The sequence below is a fragment of the Epinephelus fuscoguttatus genome, linkage group LG11 (genome assembly GCF_011397635.1).
Source record: "Epinephelus fuscoguttatus linkage group LG11, E.fuscoguttatus.final_Chr_v1".
In the NCBI taxonomy this organism is placed as follows: Eukaryota; Metazoa; Chordata; class Actinopteri; order Perciformes; family Serranidae; genus Epinephelus; species Epinephelus fuscoguttatus.
In genome coordinates this window covers 285,561-308,965 of record NC_064762.1, presented here as the reverse complement: position 1 = coordinate 308,965, position 23,405 = coordinate 285,561, and the positions used below count along the sequence as shown (strand labels likewise).

At 45.7% G+C, this 23,405-nt stretch overlaps 1 protein-coding gene and 3 pseudogenes across 1 annotated transcript; all 4 read right to left on the bottom strand.

The window, feature by feature from the left end:
* Positions 1-5,371: 5,371 nt before the first annotated feature.
* Positions 5,372-6,490, bottom strand: LOC125897545 (uncharacterized). The gene has a single exon (XM_049590950.1). The coding sequence runs from the start codon at positions 6,488-6,490 to the stop codon at positions 5,372-5,374; it is 1,119 nt and encodes a 372-aa protein (XP_049446907.1).
* A 291-nt stretch (positions 6,491-6,781) lies between these two features.
* LOC125897467 (C-C chemokine receptor type 6-like) lies at positions 6,782-10,523 on the bottom strand (annotated as a pseudogene).
* Positions 10,524-12,466: 1,943 nt separating this feature from the next.
* On the bottom strand, positions 12,467-16,157 carry LOC125897468 (C-C chemokine receptor type 6-like; annotated as a pseudogene).
* A 2,481-nt stretch (positions 16,158-18,638) lies between these two features.
* On the bottom strand, positions 18,639-21,776 carry LOC125897469 (C-C chemokine receptor type 6-like; annotated as a pseudogene).
* Between the last annotated feature and the right edge of the window lie 1,629 nt (positions 21,777-23,405).

The following is a 23,405-nucleotide window of genomic DNA, read 5'->3' as shown; positions in this document are numbered from 1 at the left end:
AGTTTCCGTGGACATGATGTGTAGTCCTAAGTATGTGTAGTCGTGTGTGTGCTCCACCTCATGAGAGCCCAGGAAAAACCTGGTTTGGTCTCCTGACCCTGGGTCGTTTCTGGAATATCATAATTTTGGTTTTGTCCAGATTAACTGTCAGGGCCCAGGTCTGACAGAAGGTTTGCAGATGATCCAGTTGCTGTTGTAGTGCTTCATGTGATGGAGCCAGCAATATGAGATCATCTGCAAACAGTAGGCATTTAACCTGTGTGTCAGACAGAGTGAGACCAGGGATGTCAGATAGTTCTAGTGATTTGGCCAATTCATCGATATAGATGTTGAAGAGGGTGGGACTGAGACTGCAGCCCTGTTTTACTCCTCTACTCTGGGGGAAGAAATCTGTTTCCATGTTGTTAGTTTTAACAGCACATTTCATATGACTGTACATGGTTTTGATGATGTCATAGACCTTCCCCCCTACACCCTTCTCAATTAATTTTAAGAACAGTCCATCATGCCAAATTGAGTCGAATGCTTTTTTGAAGTCTACAAAACAAGAGAAGATCTTCCTCTTGTTTTGCTGGACGTCTTTATTAATGAGGGTGTGAAGGGCGTAGATATGGTCTGTTGTTCTATGTTTGGGTGTGAATCCTATCTGGCTCTTGCTCAGGACATCATGTTCTCTGAGGAAGTCTTGCAGTCGGCTGTTTAGGATGCTGCAGAACAACTTCCCAGGTTGCTGCTGACACAGATGCCTCGGTAATTGTTTGGGTCGAATTTGTTTCCACTTTTAAAGATTGGTGTGAGGATTCCTTCACTCCAGAGGTCAGGAAATGTCCGACACCCAGAATAAGGTTAAATAATTTTAATATGGCAATGTTAAATTTATGGTCATCAAATTTTAGCATTTCATTTAAAATGCCATCAGGACCGCTGGCTTTCTTTGGCTGCAGTGCCTGGATTTTAGCCAGCAGCTCTGCTTCAGTAATTTGGTAGTCTAGGGGGTTCTGGTTGTCTTTAATGACTGATTCTAAAATTTGTAATTTGTTGAGGAGATTGTTTTGGGCCGAATTCAGGGGAACAGCAGTATACAGACTTTCAAAGTGATTTTTCCAGATGTCACCATTTTGAATAGCCAATTCTTCTTTTTTGGTTTGCTGAAAGAGTGTCATTTCTTCCAGAAGTCATTGGAGTCAATGGACTCTTCAATTATTTGTAACTGATGCCTCACATGCTGTTCTTTTTTAGTTCTGAGTGTTTTTCTGTATACTCTCAGTGTTTCCCAGTACTGGAGGCGGAGCTCAGGGTTGTCAGGTTGTCTGTGTTTTTGATTTGACACATTTCTGAGAGTTTTTCAGTTGTCTGCATTCTGTGTCAAACCACTCGTCATTGGTCGGGTCTTTTGGTCTGTGGTGCTGGCGCTTTTTCAGACTGGATAAGTCTGCCACATGGTCAAATATGTTGTAGATGTCCTGTACAGCCTGTCTGAGGCCGTCCTGAGTGAGGGGATACGAGGTGGAAAGAAAACAGTCTAAATGGGATTGAAAGATTGGATTTTTGATTGCTGTCTGGTATTCGTCTTTGCTTTTGTTTGTCCATTTATAAGGTTGTTTTCTGTAGGTCAGATTGCAGGGTTCTACTGTGTGAGGGTCGTTTGCTGTCGTTTTAATGTAGAGTGTGATTTTACTATGGTCTGATAAGGGGGTTAAGGGGCTGACTGTAAATGCTCTCAGGTAGAAGGGGTCTAGGTCGGTGATGCCATAGTCTACTGTGCTGTTGCCAAGAGGAGAGCTATGAGTGTAAAGACTGAATGAGTCCCCTCGAAGCCGACCGTTAACCATGTACAGACCCAATGTTCGGCAGAGCTGTAACAGTTGCTGCCCACTTTTATTGACAGTTTTGTCAAAGTTGTTTCTGCAGGGTTGTGAAGGGAGGGGGATGCTGACTTGACCAGGTATATGTTTGTCTCCCTGTGTGCTGATAAAGTCTGGTTCTGTACCAGTCCTGGCATTCAGGTCTCCACAGATCAGTACACTTCCCTGGGCCTGGAAGTAACTAATCTCATCTTCGAGAATGGAGAAACTGTCTTCATTAAAATAAGGGGATTGTGATGGGGGGATATATGCTGCACACAGGAATACATCTTTATCTGTGGTGATAAGGTCTTTTTTGATTTTGAGCCAAATTGAAAATTCTCCTTTTTTGATTAATTCAATGTATTGTACAAGGTTCCCCCTGAATCCCTTCCTTGTGTTACTCCCTTTAGTTTGGTGGACGGGGACATTATCTCTATGTAGCCTGAGGGACAACCAGTGGAGACATCTCCTCTACACCAAGTCTCTTGCAATATAAACACATCTGCATTTTCTAACTCTCTAATAAAGTCTGAGGTCCTGCTCTTAAGGCCAAGAGCAGAAGATCTCAGACCCTGAACATTCAAACAAGAGATGACAAAAGATTTAGATTTCATTTAAAACTCAAAAGGCTGCATTTGGTGATCAAAATGAGATAAACTACTAAGTCAAAGAAAATAATTTAAGAGTATCTACATGACATATTATAAAAGGTAACAAATCAATAACTGGTATATTAAATAATCAATACTTATGTACAGTGTAAATGTCCTTTTTTTTTTAAAACTGTATGAGCACAAGAAATACTCTAATAATAATTCATACAGTGTCTATTGTGGTACCTGTCCAATCAGATGAGAGCAAAGCAGGCTGAGCATCTGCTGAATGTCCCTCAGTTCATTGTGTGGGGGGGTGGTTAAGGTTGGTTCTGCTGCTCTCCGGACCACCTGGGCATAACTCAGTGGGCCAGGGTGTGGCTCTTGTCGCTGTGGTTGGGGTGGGGCCCTAGGGACAGGAGGGACTGTGGTCTGGCTTGAGGGGGATCATGGTTGCCTTTGTGGGGTCTGATTTGGACATGATGTGGGTGGGGCTGAGGGTGGTCTTGTCTCCATTGTGTTGGTCTGGATGTTGGTTGAGGATGTCTTGGTGTTCTGTGGGGGTTGTGGGCTGATGTGCTCCTTCTGCGGGCCGTGGATTGGTCTCTGTTGAGAGCGACGCTTTTCAGTGTTTGGGCGAAGATGGGGACTGTGCTTTTAAACAGATGGACGTGGTCGTAGAGACAGCTGATGTCCAGGGTGGGGTGGTGGGCTAGGTGGACATTGGGTCTCTGTGCACAGTCTCTGGACAGGCTGCTGTTGATCCTGTGGATGGTGTCAGGGTGGAAGTCTTTCCTTGGGAGCAGAGTGGATATGACCACTCTGCTGTTGGGAAGGTGGTGGAGGCTTTCTCTGTCACTCTCTTGAGTGACTCTGACACCCTCTCCTGCTGGCTCCAGATCATTGGTGCCAGTGTGGATGATGATGTGACTCGGAGATCCAAGCCGCTCCTCTGACAGCAGGTCTATGGCTTGGTGGGTGTTTGGACACCAGATTTTAGCCACTTTGTGGGTGGGGAAAAGTTTCTTTTCATTTAGGAATTTTCCAGTGGAGTCGATGAGGAGGACAATGTCTGTCTTCTCTCTCTGTTGTGCTGGTCTGGTGGAATGAGGGGAGGTGCTGGTCTGTGGGCTGGATGTGGAGCTGGGGGTGGAGGTAGGTTCTTGGATTGGTGGGTCCTGGCTGCTCACAGGGTCCTGGTTGTGGTCTAGTTTTTCATCCAGGTCCTGTGTAGCTCCACCTCTCTCCTGAGGCTGTTCTGACAGAGTGGTGAGTGCTCTCCTGTGCTCCTCTCTCTCTCCTCTGAGCTCCTCCACCTCCTTTGACAGAGAGGTAAGTTCTCTCCTGTGCTCCTCTCTCTCTCTTCTGAGCTCCTTCACCTCCTCTGTCAGAGCTGTCAGTGCTGCTAGACGCTGCTCTCTGTCCTGATGCAGCTCTCTGATCTCAGTCCTGAGCAGGCTCAGCTCTCTCCTGCAGCTGTCCCTGTCCTGCCTCAGCATGCCCAGCTCTGTGCTGATGGTACAGGGATCAGGCTGAGCTGTGGTGGGCTGGCATGGCTGTTGGCTGATCAGCTCTCTCAGTTGTACAAGTTCTCTCCAGCTCTGTGAATTTCACCTTCAGTTCGGTGATGGTGCGGTTCAGCTGGGGGTCCTGGACCTGCTCTGGGCTGGTGGGCTCCTTCTCTTCAGGGGGCTGCTCAGTAGTTAGGCAGCTGGGAGCTGGGACCTGGGAACTGTGAGTGGAGCTAGATCTCTCCTGCTGGGCTCTTTCCTTTATAAGGAGGAAGTCCATCTCAAACAGTTTGAGGTTCCCCTGCACTATGATAGTCCCATTCTTGTATAAGTTTACTGTCATCATGAAAGTATCTGAATCCTCTGCTTCTTTTATTTTTATTTTCCAGCCGTTACAGATCCCTCTTTTTGACAGAGGGGTAGTGGGCACTGATGGCAGAGTGCCATGCTAGCGGCTGGTCTGTGAAGAGGATCAGGTTGCTGACCTCCCGGTCTTGTAAAGATCAGAAAACAGGGTTTCTGGTCTTTCTTTTAGCAGTTTTGTTTAAATGCCTTCCTGGCAGTCTCATTGGTTACATCAGGAGGATAGAGGAGAGGAACAGCCTCTGTGCAGCCTTTGGTGGACTCCATCAGGCTCTGCTGCTGTTGAACTGCTGCTATTTAAATTCCTTGGCAACAGTTGCTAAGGGTCTTGTTTACAGCTAGCTGTGTTATGCTAGCTTAAGTTTATTTAGTGTTCAGCAATTTTTTGTTTCCTCTTTTTAAATGTTATATTTTCTTTCTGATGGTTCACTCACTTGCGTCTTCAGCTGTTTTCCTCCTCTTTGCTTGACCTTTTTTTTGTTGCTGGTTGGACAGTTAGGCTAACTGTCAGTTTGGCAGTTGGTTCCGTTGTTTTCCAGTCTATCACTGTTTTCTGAGGTTTTTGCTGTTTTTTTTTCCTTCTTGGTAGATTTTTTTAAAAACAACGGTTTTCTCTTCTGTTTTCTTCCAGCTCTTAGAAGAATAGTAGTTTATCTCACTTTAAAACATCCAAAAAAGCAAAAATATTCAGGAGCTCATGTTCATGCTCATCTTCATGCTCATGGAATCTCTCTCTCTCTCTCTCACACACACACACACACACACACACAGGCTGATATATATATATATATACATACCCTACAGTATGTGGGGGTGGGGGTGGGGGGGGGTGGGGGCATATGTGACTGGTTTATTAATGTGTGGAGGCTGAAACTGTGACAGCAGCTACTCAGGCTGCAGGAGGACGGGTCATGATCGTCTTAATTGTATTGATCATATTGATCATGTTGATCATATTGATCATGTTTCGAGAATCAGGATCATTTTCTTACTATCTCTCTGCAGTTTGTGTAAGTCGACAGTCGAAGAGTTCAGGAACTAAAATGAGCGCGGGGAATTAGGGTGCAGGGTGAAGGGTGCAGGGTGCAGGTGAAGGGTGAAGGGTGCAGGGTGCAGGGTGAAGGGTGCAGGGTGCAGGGTGCAGGTGAAGGGTGAAGGGTGCAGGGTGCAGGGTGCAGGGTGAAGGGTGCAGGGTGCAGGGTGCAGGTGAAGGGTGAAGGGTGAAGGGTGCAGGGTGAAGGGTGCAGGGTGCAGGGTGCAGGGTGCAGGTGAAGGGTGAAGGGTGAAGGCTGAAGGGTGCAGGGTGAAGGGTGCAGGGTGAAGGGTGCAGGGTGCAGGGTGAAGGGTGCAGGGTGCAGGTGAAGGGTGCAGGGTGAAGGGTGAAGGGTGAAGGGTGCAGGGTGAAGGGTGAAGGGTGCAGGGTGCAGGGTGCAGGTGAAGGGTGCAGGGTGCAGGGTGAAGGGTGAAGGGTGCAGGGTGCAGGTGAAGGGTGCAGGGTGCAGGGTGCAGGGTGAAGGGTGAAGGGTGCAGGGTGAAGGGTGAAGGGTGCAGGTGAAGGGTGCAGGGTGAAGGGTGCAGGGTGCAGGGTGCAGGTGAAGGGTGCAGGGTGCAGGGTGCAGGGTGAAGGGTGAAGGGTGCAGGTGAAGGGTGAAGGGTGCAGGTGAAGGGTGCAGGTGTGAAGGGTGAAGGGTGAAGGGTGCAGGTGAAGGGTGCAGGTGAAGGGTGAAGGGTGCAGGTGAAGGGTGAAGGGTGCAGGTGAAGGGTGCAGGTGAAGGGTGAAGGGTGAAGGGTGCAGGTGAAGGGTGCAGGTGAAGGGTGAAGGGTGCAGGGTGAAGGGCAAAGGGTGAAGGGTGCAGGGTGCAGGTGAAGGGTGCAGGGTGAAGGGCAAAGGGTGAAGGGTGCAGGTGAAGGGTGCAGGGTGAAGGGCAAAGGGTGAAGGGTGCAGGGTGAAAGGTGAAGGGTGCAGGGTGAAGGGCAAAGGGTGAAGGGTGCAGGGTGAAGGGCAAAGGGTGAAGCGTGCAGGGTGCAGGTGAAGGGTGAAGGGTGCAGGTGAAGGGTGCAGGGTGAAGGGCAAAGGGTGAAGGGTGCAGGGTGAAAGGTGAAGGGTGCAGGGTGAAGGGCAAAGGGTGAAGGGTGCAGGGTGAAGGGCAAAGGGTGAAGCGTGCAGGGTGCTCATTTGAAGTTGTTCTGCCCCCCAGTGGCCAAAAAGAGCATAAAACAAACAGAGCGCAGCTTTAAGAAGACGTGTCCTCATATATCTGTGTGATGAGCTGAGCTGCAGGGACACGAGAGAGTTTGGAGGGTTTCGTTTGGCACTGGATTAAAAGGTTGGTTCCTGACAGAGCAGAGGAGTCAGACCTCCTCATCAAATCATCTGTCTTTGAGGACAGCGTCACCTGGTGTCCACACACAGAGTTACAGTGTCAATGAAGTTAACTGCTAACTCTTAAATTAATTTATCAGTGAAAAACTTCAAATTAAAACATTTATTCTGTAGTTTCATTTGACACATTCAAAGTTAAAAAACTCAAATATTAAAGAGACAGGAAACAGTTTAAAGTCGTCAGAGGTCACAGAGAGTTCAGTCTGACATTTAAAATCTAAATTAAATCCAGATCTGATCTTCAGACTGTGAACAGCTTGTAATCCTGAAAATCAGCAGATTAAGATTAAAGCTGCTGCAGCTGCGTCACAGGAGGTCAACACAGTAAAACTACTTCCTGTTCTGAAGACTGATGAAAACTGTCGATCTAACTGAAATATTTCAGTTCCTCCTGTTTTATTTTAGCTATTTGACAACTTTTTCTTTTTTTCTTTTTTTTTTTTTAAATGCTCATCTGTCCACACTGCCGACGACACACCACAAAAATATGACTCACATATAAAAACAAAAGATAAAAGCCGTCAGATTTCTCTCCTGATCTTCTGACTGAGCCTGAAGCTTGACACATGAGAACAATCTGAGTCCGGTTTGGACCTCCAGAGAATGGCAGGCCTCAGGCTCAGCTCCAGACGTTCCCGGCTGAATCTGCTGGGCGTCCTCACATGGTGAAAGATGAACCGTTTTCACTGGATCCGTCCACTGAGCGGCGGGTGGACACATAGACCTCGGAGGTGACCCTGGAGAAGCGGCGTGGGGCGATGTACCTCTTCCCCAGACACCACAGGTCCTGGACGATCCTCCTGAAGTGGTTCCTGAACTTCACCCCCACGAAGGCGTAAAGCACCGGGTTCAGGCAGCAGTGCAGGTAGGCGATGCTCTGCGTCACCGTCTTGACCATCTGCAGGATGTCCGAGTCTTCACACGTCTGCAGCTCGAACATGACTGCAGTCTCGTAGAGCAGCGTGATGTTGTAGGGCAGGTGGCAGACGATGAACACCGCCACCACGGCGAAAACCACCCGCACTGCCTTGTGCCGCTGGAAGTTTTTGGCTTTCAGCAGCGTGACAATGATGGCGGTGTAGCAGAAGACCATGACGAGCAGTGGCAGGAAGAAGCCTGCGGCCAGCTGGGTGCTGGGGACGGCTACCTTTGTCTTCCAGGCCGTGCTGTTGTCCATGAACTTGAACTCGCAGACGTAAGCTGGAGGCCTGGGCGTCTGGTTGGTGTCCTCGCCCTGCGTCCATGAAGGCGTCCTTGCTGTGGGACGGTTCGTACCAGTTGTAGAAGTAGAAGGTGGGAAGGACAGCAGTAGGCGGCCCAAACGATGGTGCAGATGAGGCGGCTGTACGGCAGCGAGCGCAGCCTGAAGCTGCGGCGGGCCTGGACAATGGCGATGTAGCGGTCGGTGCTGATGCAGGCGAGCAGCAGCATGCCGCTGTACAGGTTCACGCTGTAGGAGCTGCGCAGCAGCTTGCAGGCCACCGGCCCCATCGACCATGACGACAGCTCGTTGTAGACGATGAGAGGCAGCGACGCCACGAACAGCAGGTCTGCGATGGCCACGTTGAGCAGGTAGACGTCGGTCATGGATTTGGTCCTCTTGTAGAAGGCGTAAGTGACGATCACCAGGCAGTTCCCAACAAAGCCCAGGATGCAGATGATGGAGTGGATGTACGGGCCGACCACCAGCTCCACACTCTGGTTGTTCTGGTGAGAACAAGGTCCAACCAGGTCGTAGTCATAATCAATGTAGTCGCTGTCGCTGTAATCTGATTGGTTGGTGTTGTTCATCTTCTTTTTCTTCTACTGTAAACAAAGACAGAACAGAGACAGAACATCAGACTGAGCACTGGTGAGGTCTGAAGATGAATGAATGAGGGTTGAAAATGAATGTGTGAGGACTCAAGATGAATGAATGAGAACTGAAGATGAATGTGTGAGGTCTGAAGATGAATGAATGAGGATTGAAAATGAATGTGTGAGGTCTGAAGATGAATGAGTGAGGACTGAAGAATGAATGAGGACTGAAGATGAATGAATGAGGACTGAAGATGAATGAATGAGAACTGAAGATGAATGTGTGAGGACTCAAGATGAATGTGTGAGGACTCAAGATGAATGAATGAGAACTGAAGATGAATGTGTGAGGACTGAAGATGAATGAATGAGAAGTGAAGATGAATGAGTGAGGACTGAAGAATGAATGAGGACTGAAGATGAATGTGTGAGGACTAAACAGAGAAAAGCTTGGGGGATCAGGAGGAGACTCGTACTGACCAGGTGGAGACTCGCTACAGGAGGAGACTTGTTACAGGAGGAGACTTGTTACAGGAGGAGACTCCAGGAGGAGACTTGTTACAGGAGGAGACTTGTTACAGGAGGAGACTCGCTACAGGAGGAGACTTGTTACAGGAGGAGACTCGTTACAGGAGGAGACTTGTTACAGGAGGAGACTCGTTACAGGAGGAGACTCGTACTGACCAGGAGGTAGGTCGTAGGTCACTGTTTATGTTGTTAGGTAGGAGTTAGCTGATGTTTTTTCTAGCTAGGAAACGTTACAGGTGGTCAGTACCACTGTCCTCTGAATTGCAATGAGAGAAGCTAGCTGTTGTGTCATGTGCATGTGTTAATATTAAAGCCAAGGTGCTACTGACTAGCTAACTGACTGGATGCCCATTAACATTATAACTCCTATTGTGTATTTATTATTATTATTTTGTAGATTTCAAGCACTTTTCTTTTTTGAAGTGTATTTTTATTTATGTATTTGTATTATATAATACAGACAAGAAGGAAAAAGGCAGAGACAAACGTTGAAAAAGTCAATTACTGTTAATGTGTTAATGTTACATGTTGTGCATTGCATTTCAAATAAAAGTCCAAAAAATAAGCCCAAGGTCCATTTTTGGTATTTTTGGTCCTCACTATAGGGGGCTGGTTTACTCCAGAAACATACATACTGTTTATGTGTATGTTGAGGAGCTGCTGTATCAAAATGAGTTGTCTTCCCCAGAAATTAGGGTTACGATATGTTTCTTTTATGATTCCAACCCATTCCTCTTTTGCTGTGGCTCAGCATTTAAATAACCTTTATCAGATTTGATGGTTTAGTCACAGACTTTCCCAAAAAGTGTTGTGCTTTTCTTTCACAAATGTGGCAATGAAATTGAGTTAAAATGTACAAAACAGTGAAATTTATCTTGTCTGGCCGGGCAGCTCTCTGGGTGCTCAGCACCTAAACCTCTGATCCTAGAATCGCCCTGGCGAGAGGGCAAAGCTGTGGAGGAGTGAGGGCTGGATCTATTTACTGTCAGCATACAGCCTGTCAGTTAAAGAGGCCCCACCCCCTTAATGATGCGTAACTTTAAGCATATAAACAGGTGAGGTCATCTGATGAATAAGCCCTGCTCATGTTAAATGTATTTTACAATAAATATGAAGCTACAGCTAGCAGCTCATTAGCTTAGCTTAGCATAGAGTCTGGAAACAAGGAGGAAGTAGAGCTTAATATTGTAGCACATAAAGACGGAGGACGTTAATCGTTCATCTTCACAGGTGAGTTTAGTCTCCATTGGACAGATGAGCTGTTTCCTGTTTCCAGTCGTTATGCTAAGCTAACTAGCTGCTGGCTGTAGCTTCATATGAACTGCACAGACAGGAGAGTGATATCAATCTGAACCTGTGACTGTCACAGAGACAGAGAAGTTTAAAAACTAAGTCGGACACTGACACCGATGTCAGAAATATAACCTTAGAACATTTCAACATTAAAAGTGAAAATGAATCACGCACCTCTGAGGACGTCAGTGACGACAGGACAGAGATTGTCAGATGTTTATCACTGGGATACAACTTGTTGAACTGGTTTACAGCCTGATGCAGCTTCTTTTATCAGCATTTAAAGACACAGTGAAATAAAGGTTCTGATCCTCTGTCTGCTGTTCAGTTCTTTTGTGGATGTGTGAATCCAGGAGACACTTTGTTGACATGAACCATCTGCTCTGATGACCGACAGGAAGTCATCCTGACAGGAACAAAACACAGACTGTGGACACAGTGTTCAGTCAGAGCAGTGAGAGTTTCCTCAACATTTAACATAAACCCAGTGATGTAATGACCTGATCAGTGATGTAATAAGCTGATCAGTGATGTAGAAACCTGTGATGTAATAAGCTGATCAGTGATGTAATAACCTGATCAGTGATGTAGAAACCTGTGATGTAATAACCTGATCAGTAATGTAATAACCTGATCAGTGATGTAGTAACCTGATCAGTGATGTAATAACCTGTGATGTAGTAACCTGATCAGTGATGTAATAACCTGTGATGTAGTAACCTGATCAGTGATGTAATAACCTGATCAGTGATGTAGTAACCTGTGATGTAGTAACCTGATCAGTGATGTAATAACCTGATCAGTGATGTAGTAACCTGTGATGTAATAACCTGATCAGTGATGTAGTAACCTGTGATGTAGTAACCTGATCAGTGATGTAATAACCTGTGATGTAGTAACCTGATCAGTGATGTAATAACCTGATCAGTGATGTAGTAACCTGTGATGTAGTAACCTGATCAGTGATGTAATAACCTGATCAGTGATGTAGTAACCTGATCAGTGATGTAATAACCTGATCAGTGATGTAGTAACCTGTGATGTAATAACCTGATCAGTGATGTAGTAACCTGATCAGTGATGTAATAACCTGATCAGTGATGTAGTAACCTGTGATGTAATAACCTGATCAGTGATGTAATAAGCTGATCAGTGATGTAGTAAAGCGTCCTGACTGATATCGTCACGACATCACAAAAGAACTGTTCCATAACTTGAACTCTGACTCTGACTTTAAACACGTGTTGACGGCGTGCTGCTGAACCACGACTCACCGCCACTGGATATCTGACCAGTACCGCACACTTCCTGTTTGTTCTTCTCCTTCTTAAAGGAGCTGGTTTTGTTTCCATGTTACAGATTTATCAGTGTTTTATATTTGGGTGTGTCGACTGCCATAAGATGATGCGAGTCAGAGGAGACGCTTCGTTCAGTTAGAAACACTGTCGACTGATGAAGATCATCTCCTGCACGTCCACCAGTCAGCAGGCAGGCATGTGGGCGGGTTCATCTCCACTGACTGGGACTTCACTTTAATGCATCATGTGCCTGAACACAACATGTTTTCTGTATAAATCCTTAATTTGACATTTGCAAACATGAGTCAGTGTCAGCTGTTGGCAGCAGGTGAAGGTGACACCAGCTGGACTGTAAATGCTGCACACAGGGTGTAAATAATAGTGTCTGGTGTTTCTTTCTAACCCTGATCAGCTGCTTTCATTAAACTGAAGAAAACAAAAAAAGTTTGCTTATTTTTAAAAAGACTTTATGCATGTAACAAACAGAAACTGTACACTTCCTTTGAAAACAGAAGTTTATTTTGAAAAGACATGATGCATGTAACAAGCACAAACTGACAGACTGTCCCTGAATGTCGCCCACCGACGCAGGAGGAAACCTAGAGCATCTTATGTTGACGTGTCGGCTCACTGACAGAGCAGCGCTATCTGATGAGTTGGGTTGAGAACGTGTTGCGCCACACCGCCGACTCGCTGACACGGGGAGAACATGTGGGAGCACAGACGAGCTCCCCCACACTGGGCTCGAACCCTCTTGCTGTGAGGCGACAGCACTAACCACTGCACCACCGTGCCAACCTTTAGATCAATATGGAAAAAGTAAAAACCGACTTAAACACGACACAGGGCTTTTTGACCTTCGACCTTTTCAACACTGAACCAAAACCTTCATGTTTCCTGAACGTTAAATGTGAAGGTTCAGAATCTGAAGGTAACACTTAGACCGATGACCTGCTGAGATCAGGTCCTTTACAAAAAGTCAGTAGGATACAGAAATCATATTGAAGAGAGTCACACAGTGTCGACTTGAGAAACAGCTGGTAAACAAATAAATCTTTAACTTTTTAGTTTCTGGACTCTTTAAAGCAAAGCGATGTTTAGTCACAGCGTTCGTCTCTAGCTGATCACGTTTCCTTCTCAGGTTGTTTCATTTCTACAGTTTTTTAATCCTGAGGACGTAAAACTTTGCAGGATTTCACATTTACAAACAAAACATGAGACGTCTGGTGTTTTAAAAATTTTTAAAGCTGTCAGATTTCTCTCCTGATCTTCTGACTGAGCCTGAAGCTTGAAAAAACACGAGAACAAACTGAGTCCGGTTTGGACCTTCAGAGAACGGCAGGCCTCAGGCTCAGCTCCAGACGTTCACGGCTGAATCTGCTGGGCGTCCTCACATGGTGAAAGATGAACCGTTTCACTGGATCCGTCCACTGAGCGGCGGGTGGACACGAGACCTCGGAGGTGACCCTGGAGAAGCGGCGTGGGGCGATGTACCTCTTCCCCAGACACCACAGGTCCTGAACGATCCTCCTGAAGTGGTTCCTGAACTTCACCCCCACGAAGGCGTAAAGCACCGGGTTCAGGCAGCAGTGCAGGTAGGCGATGCTCTGCGTCACCGTCTTGACCATCTGCAGGATGTCCGAGTCTTCACACGTCTGCAGCTCGAACATGACTGCAGTCTCAGAGCAGCGTGATGTTGTAGGGCAGGTGGCAGGCGAACACCGCCACCACGGCGAAAACCACCCGCACTGCCTTGTGCCGCTGGAAGTTTTTGGCTTTCAGCAGCGTGACAATGATGGCGGTGTAGCAGAAGACCATGACGAGCAGTGGCAGGAAGAAGCCTGCGGCCAGCTGGGTGCTGGGGACGGCTACCTTTGTCTTCCAGGCCGTGCTGTTGTCCATGAACTTGAACTCGCAGACGTAAGCTGGAGGCCTGGACGTCTGGTTGGTGTCCTCGCCCTCGTCCATGAAGGCGTCCTTGCTGTGGGACGGTTCGTACCAGTTGTAGAAGTAGAAGGTGGGGAAGGACAGCAGTAAGGCGGCGGCCCAAACGATGGTGCAGATGAGGCGGCTGTACGGCAGCGAGCGCAGCCTGAAGCTGCGGCGGGCCTGGACAATGGCGATGTAGCGGTCGGTGCTGATGCAGGCGAGCAGCAGCATGCCGCTGTACAGGTTCACGCTGTAGGAGCTGCGCAGCAGCTTGCAGGCCACCGGCCCCATCGACCATGACGACAGCTCGTTGTAGCCGATGAGAGGCAGCGACGCCACGAACAGCAGGTCTGCGATGGCCACGTTGAGCAGGTAGACGTCGGTCATGGATTTGGTCCTCTTGTAGAAGGCGTAAGTGACGATCACCAGGCAGTTCCCAACAAAGCCCAGGATGCAGATGATGGAGTGGATGTACGGGCCGACCACCAGCTCCACACTCTGGTTGTTCTGGTGAGAACAAGGTCCAACCAGGTCGTAGTCATAATCAATGTAGTCGCTGTCGCTGTAATCTGATTGGTTGGTGTTGTTCATCTTCTTTTTCTTCTACTGTAAACAAAGACAGAACAGAGACAGAACATCAGACTGAGCACTGGTGAGGTCTGAAGATGAATGAATGAGGGTTGAAAATGAATGTGTGAGGACTCAAGATGAATGAATGAGAACTGAAGATGAATGTGTGAGGTCTGAAGATGAATGAATGAGGATTGAAAATGAATGTGTGAGGTCTGAAGATGAATGAGTGAGGACTGAAGAATGAATGAGGACTGAAGATGAATGAATGAGGACTGAAGATGAATGAATGAGAACTGAAGATGAATGTGTGAGGACTCAAGATGAATGTGTGAGGACTCAAGATGAATGAATGAGAACTGAAGATGAATGTGTGAGGACTGAAGATGAATGAATGAGAAGTGAAGATGAATGAGTGAGGACTGAAGAATGAATGAGGACTGAAGATGAATGTGTGAGGACTAAACAGAGAAAAGCTTGGGGGATCAGGAGGAGACTCGTACTGACCAGGTGGAGACTCGCTACAGGAGGAGACTTGTTACAGGAGGAGACTTGTTACAGGAGGAGACTCGTTACAGGAGGAGACTTGTTACAGGAGGAGACTTGTTACAGGAGGAGACTCGCTACAGGAGGAGACTTGTTACAGGAGGAGACTCGTTACAGGAGGAGACTTGTTACAGGAGGAGACTCGTTACAGGAGGAGACTCGTACTGACCAGGAGGTAGGTCGTAGGTCACTGTTTATGTTGTTAGGTAGGAGTTAGCTGATGTTTTTTCTAGCTAGGAAACGTTACAGGTGGTCAGTACCACTGTCCTCTGAATTGCAATGAGAGAAGCTAGCTGTTGTGTCATGTGCATGTGTTAATATTAAAGCCAAGGTGCTACTGACTAGCTAACTGACTGGATGCCCATTAACATTATAACTCCTATTGTGTATTTATTATTATTATTTTGTAGATTTCAAGCACTTTTCTTTTTTGAAGTGTATTTTTATTTATGTATTTGTATTATATAATACAGACAAGAAGGAAAAAGGCAGAGACAAACGTTGAAAAAGTCAATTACTGTTAATGTGTTAATGTTACATGTTGTGCATTGCATTTCAAATAAAAGTCCAAAAAATAAGCCCAAGGTCCATTTTTGGTATTTTTGGTCCTCACTATAGGGGGCTGGTTTACTCCAGAAACATACATACTGTTTATGTGTATGTTGAGGAGCTGCTGTATCAAAATGAGTTGTCTTCCCCAGAAATTAGGGTTACGATATGTTTCTTTTATGATTCCAACCCATTCCTCTTTGCTGTGGCTCAGCATTTAAATAACCTTTATCAGATTTGATGGTTTAGTCACAGACTTTCCCAAAAAGTGTTGTGCTTTTCTTTCACAAATGTGGCAATGAAATTGAGTTAAAATGTACAAAACAGTGAAATTTATCTTGTCTGGCCGGGCAGCTCTCTGGGTGCTCAGCACCTAAACCTCTGATCCTAGAATCGCCCCTGGCGAGAGGCAAAGCTGTGGAGGAGTGAGGGCTGGATCTATTTACTGTCAGCATACAGCCTGTCAGTTAAAGAGGCCCCACCCCCTTAATGATGCGTAACTTTAAGCATATAAACAGGTGAGGTCATCTGATGAATAAGCCCTGCTCATGTTAAATGTATTTTACAATAAATATGAAGCTACAGCTAGCAGCTCATTAGCTTAGCTTAGCATAGAGTCTGGAAACAAGGAGGAAGTAGAGCTTAATATTGTAGCACATAAAGACGGAGGGCGTTAATCGTTCATCTTCACAGGTGAGTTTAGTCTCCATTGGACAGATGAGCTGTTTCCTGTTTCCAGTCGTTATGCTAAGCTAACTAGCTGCTGGCTGTAGCTTCATATGAACTGCACAGACAGGAGAGTGATATCAATCTGAACCTGTGACTGTCACAGAGACAGAGAAGTTTAAAAACTAAGTCGGACACTGACACGATGTCAGAAATATAACCTTAGAACATTTCAACATTAAAAGTGAAAATGAATCACGCACCTCTGAGGACGTCAGTGACGACAGGACAGAGATTGTCAGATGTTTATCACTGGGATACAACTTGTTGAACTGGTTTACAGCCTGATGCAGCTTCTTTTATCAGCATTTAAAGACACAGTGAAATAAAGGTTCTGATCCTCTGTCTGCTGTTCAGTTCTTTTGTGGATGTGTGAATCCAGGAGACACTTTGTTGACATGAACCATCTGCTCTGATGACCGACAGGAAGTCATCCTGACAGGAACAAAACACAGACTGTGGACACAGTGTTCAGTCAGAGCAGTGAGAGTTTCCTCAACATTTAACATAAACCCAGTGATGTAATGACCTGATCAGTGATGTAATAAGCTGATCAGTGATGTCGTAACCTGTGATGTAATAAGCTGATCAGTGATGTAATAACCTGATCAGTGATGTAGAAACCTGTGATGTAATAACCTGATCAGTAATGTAATAACCTGATCAGTGATGTAGTAACCTGATCAGTGATGTAATAACCTGTGATGTAGTAACCTGATCAGTGATGTAATAACCTGTGATGTAGTAACCTGATCAGTGATGTAATAACATGATCATTGATGTACTAACATATGATGTAGTAACCTGATCAGTGATGTAATAACCTGATCAGTGATGTAGTAACCTGTGATGTAATAACCTGATCAGTGATGTAGTAACCTGTGATGTAGTAACCTGATCAGTGATGTAATAACCTGTGATGTAGTAACCTGATCAGTGATGTAATAACCTGATCAGTGATGTAGTAACCTGTGATGTAGTAACCTGATCAGTGATGTAATAACCTGATCAGTGATGTAGTAACCTGATCAGTGATGTAATAACCTGATCAGTGATGTAGTAACCTGTGATGTAATAACCTGATCAGTGATGTAGTAACCTGATCAGTGATGTAATAACCTGATCAGTGATGTAGTAACCTGTGATGTAATAACCTGATCAGTGATGTAATAAGCTGATCAGTGATGTAGTAAAGCGTCCTGACTGATATCGTCACGACATCACAAAAGAACTGTTCCATAACTTGAACTCTGACTCTGACTTTAAACACGTGTTGACGGCGTGCTGCTGAACCACGACTCACCGCCACTGGATATCTGACCAGTACCGCACACTTCCTGTTTGTTCTTCTCCTTCTTAAAGGAGCTGGTTTTGTTTCCATGTTACAGATTTATCAGTGTTTTATATTTGGGTGTGTCGACTGCCATAAGATGATGCGAGTCAGAGGAGACGCTTCGTTCAGTTAGAAACACTGTCGACTGATGAAGATCATCTCCTGCACGTCCACCAGTCAGCAGGCATGTGGTTCATCTCCACTGACTGGGACTTCACTTTAATGCATCATGTGCCTGAACACAACATGTTTTCTGTATAAATCCTTAATTTGACATTTGCAAACATGAGTCAGTGTCAGCTGTTGGCAGCAGGTGAAGGTGACACCAGCTGGACTGTAAATGCTGCACACAGGGTGTAAATAATAGTGTCTGGTGTTTCTTTCTAACCCTGATCAGCTGCTTTCATTAAACTGAAGAAAACAAAAAAAGTTTGCTTATTTTTAAAAAGACTTTATGCATGTAACAAACAGAAACTGTACACTTCCTTTGAAAACAGAAGTTTATTTTGAAAAGACATGATGCATGTAACAAGCACAAACTGACAGACTGTCCCTGAATGTCGCCCACCGACGCAGGAGGAAACCTAGAGCATCTTATGTTGCCGTGTCGGCTCACTGACAGAGCAGCGCTATCTGATGAGTTGGGTTGAGAACGTGTTGCGCCACACCGCCGACTCGCTGACACGGGGAGAACATGTGGGAGCACAGACGAGCTCCCCCACACTGGGCTCGAACCCTCTTGCTGTGAGGCGACAGCACTAACCACTGCACCACCGTGCCAACCTTTAGATCAATATGGAAAAAGTAAAAACCGACTTAAACACGACACAGGGCTTTTGACCTTTCGACCTTTTCAACACTGAACCAAAACCTTCATGTTTCCTGAGCGTTAAATGTGAAGGTTCAGAATCTGAAGGTAACACTTAGACCGATGACCTGCTGAGATCAGGTCCTTTACAAAAAGTCAGTAGGATACAGAAATCATATTGAAGAGAGTCACACAGTGTCGACTTGAGAAACAGCTGGTAAACAAATAAATCTTTAACTTTTAGTTTCTGGACTCTTTAAAGCAAAGCGATGTTTAGTCACAGCGTTCGTCTCTAGCTGATCACGTTTCCTTCTCAGGTTGTTTCATTTCTACAGTTTTTTAATCCTGAGGACGTAAAACTTTGCAGGATTTCACATTTACAAACAAAACATGAGACGTCTGGTGTTTTAAAAATTTTTAAAGCTGTCAGATTTCTCTCCTGATCTTCTGACTGAGCCTGAAGCTTGAAAAAACACGAGAACAAACTGAGTCCGGTTTGGACCTTCAGAGAACGGCAGGCCTCAGGCTCAGCTCCAGACGTTTCAGCTGAATCTGCTGGCGTCCTCACATGGTGAAAGATGAACCGTTTTCACTGGATCCGTCCACTGGCGGCGGGTGGACACGTAGACCTCGGAGGTGACCCTGGAGAAGCGGCGTGGGGCGATGTACCTCTTCCCCAGACACCACAGGTCCTGGGCGATCCTCCTGAAGTGGTTCCTGAACTTCACCCCCACGGCGTAAAGCACCGGGTTCAGGCAGCAGTGCAGCTACGCGATCCACAGCGACACCGTCATGACCATCTGCAGGATGTCCGAGTCTTCACACGTCTGCAGCTCGAACATGACTGCAGTCTCGTAGAGCAGCGTGATGTTGTAGGGCAGGTGGCAGACGATGAACACCGCCACCACGGCGAAAACCACCCGCACTGCCTTGTGCCGCTGGAAGTTTTTGGCTTTCAGCAGCGTGACAATGATGGCGGTGTAGCAGAAGACCATGACGAGCAGTGGCAGGAAGAAGCCTGCGGCCAGCTGGGTGCTGGGGACGGCTACCTTTGTCTTCCAGGCCGTGCTGTTGTCCATGAACTTGAACTCGCAGACGTAAGCTGGAGGCCTGGACGTCTGGTTGGTGTCCTCGCCCTCGTCCATGAAGGCGTCCTTGCTGTGGGACGGTTCGTACCAGTTGTAGAAGTAGAAGGTGGGGAAGGACAGCAGTAAGGCGGCGGCCCAAACGATGGTGCAGATGAGGCGGCTGTACGGCAGCGAGCGCAGCCTGAAGCTGCGGCGGGCCTGGACAATGGCGATGTAGCGGTCGGTGCTGATGCAGGCGAGCAGCAGCATGCCGCTGTACAGGTTCACGCTGTAGGAGCTGCGCAGCAGCTTGCAGGCCACCGGCCCCATCGACCATGACGACAGCTCGTTGTAGACGATGAGAGGCAGCGACGCCACGAACAGCAGGTCTGCGATGGCCACGTTGAGCAGGTAGACGTCGGTCATGGATTTGGTCCTCTTGTAGAAGGCGTAAGTGACGATCACCAGGCAGTTCCCAACAAAGCCCAGGATGCAGATGATGGAGTGGATGTACGGGCGACCACCAGCTCCACACTCTGGTTGTTCTGGTGAGAACAAGGTCCAACCAGGTCGTAGTCATAATCAATGTAGTCGCTGTCGCTGTAATCTGATTGGTTGGTGTTGTTCATCTTCTTTTTCTTCTACTGTAAACAAAGACAGAACAGAGACAGAACATCAGACTGAGCACTGGTGAGGTCTGAAGATGAATGAATGAGGGTTGAAAATGAATGTGTGAGGACTCAAGATGAATGAATGAGAACTGAAGATGAATGTGTGAGGTCTGAAGATGAATGAATGAGGATTGAAAATGAATGTGTGAGGTCTGAAGATGAATGAGTGAGGACTGAAGAATGAATGAGGACTGAAGATGAATGAATGAGGACTGAAGATGAATGAATGAGAACTGAAGATGAATGTGTGAGGACTCAAGATGAATGTGTGAGGACTCAAGATGAATGAATGAGAACTGAAGATGAATGTGTGAGGACTGAAGATGAATGAATGAGAAGTGAAGATGAATGAGTGAGGACTGAAGAATGAATGAGGACTGAAGATGAATGTGTGAGGACTAAACAGAGAAAAGCTTGGGGGATCAGGAGGAGACTCGTACTGACCAGGTGGAGACTCGCTACAGGAGGAGACTTGTTACAGGAGGAGACTTGTTACAGGAGGAGACTCGTTACAGGAGGAGACTTGTTACAGGAGGAGACTTGTTACAGGAGGAGACTCGCTACAGGAGGAGACTTGTTACAGGAGGAGACTCGTTACAGGAGGAGACTCGTACTGACCAGGAGGTAGGTCGTAGGTCACTGTTTATGTTGTTAGGTAGGAGTTAGCTGATGTTTTTTCTAGCTAGGAAACGTTACAGGTGGTCAGTACCACTGTCCTCTGAATTGCAATGAGAGAAGCTAGCTGTTGTGTCATGTGCATGTGTTAATATTAAAGCCAAGGTGCTACTGACTAGCTAACTGACTGGATGCCCATTAACATTATAACTCCTATTGTGTATTTATTATTATTATTTTGTAGATTTCAAGCACTTTTCTTTTTTGAAGTGTATTTTTATTTATGTATTTGTATTATATAATACAGACAAGAAGGAAAAGGCAGAGACAAAGCGTTGAAAAAGTCAATTACTGTTAATGTGTTAATGTTACATGTTGTGCATTGCATTTCAAATAAAAGTCTAAAAAATAAGCCCAAGGTCCATTTTTGGTATTTTTGGTCCTCACTATAGGGGGCTGGTTTACTCCAGAAACATACATACTGTTTATGTGTATGTTGAGGAGCTGCTGTATCAAAATGAGTTGTCTTCCCCAGAAATTAGGGTTACGATATGTTTCTTTTATGATTCCAACCCATTCCTCTTTGCTGTGGCTCAGCATTTAAATAACCTTTATCAGATTTGATGGTTTAGTCACAGACTTTCCCAAAAAGTGTTGTGCTTTTCTTTCACAAATGTGGCAATGAAATTGAGTTAAAATGTACAAAACAGTGAAATTTATCTTGTCTGGCCGGGCAGCTCTCTGGGTGCTCAGCACCCCTAAACCTCTGATCCTAGAATCGCCCCTGGCGAGAGGGCAAAGCTGTGGAGGAGTGAGGGCTGGATCTATTTACTGTCAGCATACAGCCTGTCAGTTAAAGAGGCCCCACCCCCTTAATGATGCGTAACTTTAAGCATATAAACAGGTGAGGTCATCTGATGAATAAGCCCTGCTCATGTTAAATGTATTTTACAATAAATATGAAGCTACAGCTAGCAGCTCATTAGCTTAGCTTAGCATAGAGTCTGGAAACAAGGAGGAAGTAGAGCTTAATATTGTAGCACATAAAGACGGAGGACGTTAATCGTTCATCTTCACAGGTGAGTTTAGTCTCCATTGGACAGATGAGCTGTTTCCTGTTTCCAGTCGTTATGCTAAGCTAACTAGCTGCTGGCTGTAGCTTCATATGAACTGCACAGACAGGAGAGTGATATCAATCTGAACCTGTGACTGTCACAGAGACAGAGAAGTTTAAAAACTAAGTCGGACACTGACACGATGTCAGAAATATAACCTTAGAACATTTCAACATTAAAAGTGAAAATGAATCACGCACCTCTGAGGACGTCAGTGACGACAGGACAGAGATTGTCAGATGTTTATCACTGGGATACAACTTGTTGAACTGGTTTACAGCCTGATGCAGCTTCTTTTATCAGCATTTAAAGACACAGTGAAATAAAGGTTCTGATCCTCTGTCTGCTGTTCAGTTCTTTTGTGGATGTGTGAATCCAGGAGACACTTTGTTGACATGAACCATCTGCTCTGATGACCGACAGGAAGTCATCCTGACAGGAACAAAACACAGACTGTGGACACAGTGTTCAGTCAGAGCAGTGAGAGTTTCCTCAACATTTAACATAAACCCAGTGATGTAATGACCTGATCAGTGATGTAATAAGCTGATCAGTGATGTCGTAACCTGTGATGTAATAAGCTGATCAGTGATGTAATAACCTGATCAGTGATGTAGAAACCTGTGATGTAATAACCTGATCAGTGATGTAATAACCTGATCAGTGATGTAGAAACCTGTGATGTAATAAGCTGATCAGTGATGTAATAACCTGATCAGTGATGTAGAAACCTGTGATGTAATAACCTGATCAGTAATGTAATAACCTGATCAGTGATGTAGTAACCTGATCAGTGATGTAATAACCTGTGATGTAGTAACCTGATCAGTGATGTAATAACCTGTGATGTAGTAACCTGATCAGTGATGTAATAACCTGATCAGTGATGTAGTAACCTGTGATGTAGTAACCTGATCAGTGATGTAATAACCTGATCAGTGATGTAGTAACCTGTGATGTAATAACCTGATCAGTGATGTAGTAACCTGTGATGTAGTAACCTGATCAGTGATGTAATAACCTGTGATGTAGTAACCTGATCAGTGATGTAATAACCTGATCAGTGATGTAGTAACCTGTGATGTAGTAACCTGATCAGTGATGTAATAACCTGATCAGTGATGTAGTAACCTGATCAGTGATGTAATAACCTGATCAGTGATGTAGTAACCTGTGATGTAATAACCTGATCAGTGATGTAGTAACCTGATCAGTGATGTAATAACCTGATCAGTGATGTAGTAACCTGTGATGTAATAACCTGATCAGTGATGTAATAAGCTGATCAGTGATGTAGTAAAGCGTCCTGACTGATATCGTCACGACATCACAAAAGAACTGTTCCATAACTTGAACTCTGACTCTGACTTTAAACACGTGTTGACGGCGTGCTGCTGAACCACGACTCACCGCCACTGGATATCTGACCAGTACCGCACACTTCCTGTTTGTTCTTCTCCTTCTTAAAGGAGCTGGTTTTGTTTCCATGTTACAGATTTATCAGTGTTTTATATTTGGGTGTGTCGACTGCCATAAGATGATGCGAGTCAGAGGAGACGCTTCGTTCAGTTAGAAACACTGTCGACTGATGAAGATCATCTCCCTGCACGTCCACCAGTCAGCAGGCATGTGGGCGGGTTCATCTCCCACTGACTGGGACTTCACTTTAATGCATCATGTGCCTGAACACAACATGTTTTCTGTATAAATCCTTAATTTGACATTTGCAAACATGAGTCAGTGTCAGCTGTTGGCAGCAGGTGAAGGTGACACCAGCTGGACTGTAAATGCTGCACACAGGGTGTAAATAATAGTGTCTGGTGTTTCTTTCTAACCCTGATCAGCTGCTTTCATTAAACTGAA